The sequence below is a fragment of the Babylonia areolata genome, chromosome 2 (genome assembly GCF_041734735.1).
Source record: "Babylonia areolata isolate BAREFJ2019XMU chromosome 2, ASM4173473v1, whole genome shotgun sequence".
In the NCBI taxonomy this organism is placed as follows: Eukaryota; Metazoa; Mollusca; class Gastropoda; order Neogastropoda; family Buccinidae; genus Babylonia; species Babylonia areolata.
Window position 1 is genome coordinate 29,527,733 of NC_134877.1, and position 5,000 is coordinate 29,532,732.

At 43.9% G+C, this 5,000-nt stretch overlaps 1 protein-coding gene across 1 annotated transcript in view; it reads left to right on the plus strand.

Moving 5' to 3' along the window:
- The window catches only part of LOC143277172 (uncharacterized), a 63,775-nt gene that overhangs the window by 48,239 nt on the left and 10,536 nt on the right, over window positions 1-5,000 (plus strand). The window contains exons 14-15 of the mRNA XM_076581938.1: window positions 2,302-2,451; window positions 4,071-4,186. Coding sequence (XP_076438053.1) covers window positions 2,302-2,451; window positions 4,071-4,186 — 266 coding nt within the window. The remainder of the gene's footprint in view (window positions 1-2,301; window positions 2,452-4,070; window positions 4,187-5,000) is intronic.

Consider the following 5,000-nt stretch of genomic DNA (forward strand, 5'->3'; position numbering starts at 1 on the left):
GTTGGATGTCGTTGGTTTCTGTTTGTAGTTTTCATTTTGTTCTCTCTTCTTTTTTTTTTGTAAAATATTTTTGTTCAGTTATTACACTATACAAAGAACATAGACACATACAATGGATGGACTGAAACAAAAAGCCAAGCAAACAATGACTTGTGTATATTGTTTTCAGAGTATTAAATGTTGTCATTAGACTTATGGACGTGTGCATTATTGTCTTTGCTGTCATTGGTTTGTTTTTTTTTCTAAGCATTTGTGCACACACACGTAACAATAACAGCAACAATGGTAATACCATGCAGATTACAGAAAGGTCACAAGGTGGGTGCAATAGCCGAACGGTTAAAGCGCTGGACTTTCAATCTGAGGGTCCTGGTTTCGAATCTCGGTGCACCTGGTGGGTAAAAGGGTGGAGATTTTTCCGATCTCCCAGGTCAACATATGTGCACTCAGACGATCAAATACGCACGTTAAAGATCCTGCAATCCATGTCAGCGTTCGGTGGGTTATGGAAACAAGAATATACCCAGCATGAACACCCCCGAAAACGGAGTATGGCTGCCTACATGGCGGGGTAAATAAATTTTTAAAAAAACGGTCGTACACGTAAAATGTTACATGTCTGTCTGAGTGTGTGTGTGTGTGTGCGTCTGAAATCTGATTGAATGACACAGGAAACGAATGATGAGCGCCCAGTGGCAGCCGTCAGTCGGCTCTACCCAGGTTGGCAGCCTGTGGTGCAAATGTCCCTGTGTATGTAAAGCGCTTAGAGCTTGGTCTCTGACCGAGGATAGGCGCTATATAAGTATCCATATCAATCAATCAATCAAAAGATAACTCATTCAGCATGAGCAAAGCAACTGGATATTCCTGTGCCTTTCATAACCCTGACGGGAGGTGGCGAAGCAGATTTGTAGCTAATGTTGTGGTGTGCTTTTGAAGAGCCCCCCCCAAAAAAGTTCATTATCCAGTCCTTCACTGCTCCAGACTGTGATTTTTAATCACAGTTCATGGGTCAGTGTTTTGATCGATTGTCAGGATGGTCTGATAATTACCTAAACTTCGTTAGTTTTTGTTTTTTGTTGCTGTTGTGGGTTGGTTTTTTTTTGTTTTTTTTACAGTAATTTGCGACTGCCTTGCAGATTTTTCAAAGTAATTTTTCCAAAAGATTTCGGTTAATTTTGACCCTTTGTAGTATGTTTTGTAATGCATAATAGTTGTTGTGTGTTGACATGGCTGTCAGGACATACAGTGTGGAAGAGGTGGCTAGAACTGTGTTTGATTTACTGCACAGCAGTAACATTAGCAAAGATGAATGCATGGTAGAAAAGCAAAAGTACCATCTACCAAGTGAGTCTGATTATTCTGATGAGGATTACACCTTACTGAATGCATTGACAGCTGGGAGGTGTTGAGGTGTTGAAAGTGGGTGTAGAAAAAACCCAACATTTTAGATCGAAACCTTCATTTCAAAGCCAACACCCCTTGACCAACAGAGTGTAGAAAAAACCCAATATTTTAGATCTAAACCTTCATTTCAGAGTTGACACCCCTTGACCAACAGAGTGTAGAAAAAACCCAATATTTTAGACTGAAACCTTCATTTCAAAGCCAACACCCCTTGACCGACAGAGTGTAGAAAAAGCATCTCACTGTTCGTGTCCCAGTGGTACGTGACCTTTGCCCTTGCACAAGAATTAGCAAACTTTGGTTCAGAAACACGTATAATTCAGCCTAGAAGTCGTAAACAAGAGGGGACTTAACTCTGATTAGCTTCGCTACGAAAGAGACAGAATGTGCTAAGCAGACATTTTAAGTCTCACTTCAGCAGCAGTGGTTGTCAGTCACCTTTGAGAGTGACAGTGTGTGTGTGTGTGTGTGTGTTTATGTGTGTGTGTGTGTGTGCGTGTGAGTGTCTGTGTACATGTGTGTCCGTGTGTGGGTGGGTGCATATGTATGGGGTGGGATGGTGTGGTAAAAGGGAGATATATAGAGAAAGGATAAACTAGTAGAAAAAATGGAATCAACACTCGGTAAACATCAAAGAACAGCATCATTTAGTAACGATGGTATCCATGGGGAAGTAGCGTCAGTCCAGTTTTCCTCACTCCACCCAGGGTAGCTGGCCACCTGGGGACGGTCAACACGGTGGAAGGAGAGGACTGGGTCCCACCTTTCTAAGCCGAGCACAAGGTTCAGTGGGGGTGGGTGTGAATTCACCGCCCCAGTGGCCGTGAAAGGGGTATGGGATCTTTAACCTTTAGCACATCATGGATATAAACAGGCGTGTCTTTTCGCTGACAGGTGCATGTGGCTGGTGAGCGGGTACTGCCGACTGATGCAGCGTCTGACCTACCTGAGCGACTCCCACCCCCTCACCGCCGAGGTCATGTGGGCGCTGGGGGGAGGGTGCCCCAGCATCACTTCCCTTGTGGTGCCTCCTCTGTTTCCATGGTGAGTTTGTGAGGCTGCGTTCACATCAAGCCCAGCCAGTTGCCATCAGCCTGATACAGCAGCACACTTCGGTCACACACAGCCAGTTGCCGTCAGCCTAACACAACAACACACTTCAGTCACACACAGCCAGTTACCGTCAGCCTGACACAGCAACTCACTTCGGGCACACACAGCCAGTTGCCGTCAGCCTGACACAGCAACACACTTCGGGCACACACAGCCAGTTGCCGTCAGCCTGACACAACAACACACTTCGGTCACACACAGCCAGTTGCCGTCAGCCTGACACAGCAACACACTCCAGTCAGACACAGCCAGTTGCTGTCAGTTTGACACAGCAACACACTTCTGTCAGACACAGTCCGTTGCTGACAGTCTGACACAGCAACACACTTTGGTCACACACAGCCAGTTGCCGTCAGCCTGACACAGCAACACACTCCAGTCAGACACAGCCAGTTGCTGTCAGTCTGACACAGCAACACACTTCTGTCACACACAGCCAGTTGCCGTCAGCCTGACACAGCAACACACTCAGTCAGACACAGCCAGTTGCTGTCAGTCTGACACAGCAACACACTTCTGTCAGACACAGCCAGTTGCTGACAATCTGACACAGCAACACACTTTGGTCACACACAGCCAGTTGCCGTCAGCCTGACACAGCAACACACTTCGGTCACACACAGCCAGTTGCCGTCAGCCTGACACAGCAACACACTTTGGTCACACACAGTCAGTTGCCGTCAACCTGACACAGCAACACACTTCGGTCAGACACAGCCAGTTGCTGTCAGTCTGACACAGCAACACACTTCTGTCAGACACAGTCAGTTGCTGACAGTCTGACACAGCAACACACTTCTGTCAGACACAGCCAGTTGCTGACAATCTGACACAGCAACACACTTCTGTCAGACACAGCCAGTTGCTGACAGTCTTACACAGCAACACACTTCTGTCAGACACAGCCAGTTGCTGTCAGTCTGACGTTTCTGCTACTTTTTATATGCTTTTTTGTTTCACTTTAGGTATTGGATTGCAAAGCGCTTAGAGCTTGCTTATGCTTGTATTATAGCGCTATATAAAAATAAAATATTATATTATATTAATCAGACACAGCCAGTTGCTGACAATCTGACACAACAATACACTTCAGTCAGACACAACCAGTCGCTGCCAGCTGTAAACAATATGAGCCCTCTCCAGACGAATGAAACAATATGATTGTGGTTGATTTCAAAACATGAAACACTGAAACGGAATTCTCATCAATGGCGTCTTCATCTCATTAACTGGAATCATAGCATACATTGGAAAATACCATCATTTCATGCTTCAGGTGATGAGCTATTCACAGAGATGTGTGGAATGTGTAAGAATGCAACCTGCAACATTTCAAAACGGTAAATCTTATATTTTTTTTGTTTTTTTTTAAAAGTTATTTCTGTTCGTTTCTGCACAGTATTATCAGAAAGTTTTTCTTCATCCATCACGAATGAATGGCATTTACGCTGCTGATATCTCGGAAGAGTTCCGTCCCTTGGAGCAGCCAGCCACACGTTTTCTGAGCACAAGACACAAAGCATACAGTTTGCTGGTGCTGGTTGGTGCAGGCTGGTGACCAGTGTGAACACATCACCAGCATCCATGGTGGGAAAGTGCAGAATGTTCCGCACAGACAGTTCCTGGCTGGCAGCTGTCCAGTGCTGTCAGCCACTGGATGGGCTTAGTGAGATCTCAGTATGAGAGAATGAACAAAGTGCTCAGATGCAGGTTCACACAGTGCGGTATGCGTTAAGGTCACAGAGAGAACGAGACTGTGAGAGAGGGAGTTAGCTGAGCCAGAACACTGAGAGAGGGGTTACAAAATAAAAGAGAGCAACTCAGCTGACATCTGCGGGTGTATTATTCGTCCTAGTGCGACCAACGACATTGGCAAACTCCACTCAGTCACGCTAGCACCAGACGCCAACATTACATTAGCTGAAGATAGGTCATTGTTGTTGATATTGATATTTTTTCTGTTGTTATGATGTGGTTTTTGTTTGTTTTTTGTTGTTGTTGTTTTATTTCACTGGGTATTTTTTTTCTTGCTCACCGGTGTTCGTTGTTGTTTTCATTCTTTTTTGTTGTTTTTTGTTTTTGATTTATATTTCATAACATGATTGATGGTCACCTCCTTTTTATTCCTCTTTCTGTTCCCAAGTGAATGTTAAAGTAACTTTTTTTTTTCTTTCTTTTTTTTTTCTTTTTATTTTTTTTTCTTTGATTGACTGGTGCATTATTAAGCAAGGTCAGCTCAGTAGCACACTGGTTTGATTTAATGATAAATGGAAAAGAATCGTCTGGTGAGGACATCTTCACCGATGTTAAATGAAGCAACTTTATTGGATGTATCACCAGAATTAATGTGTTTGTAAAAAGACAGAAGAAACAGGAAGGAAAGCAAGCAGGAAATAAATCTATATGTAAACAAACAATACATGTTTTTTTTGTGTGCGTTTGGTTCAGCTAGGTTTTTTAGATTTTTTTTTCTAGTAATC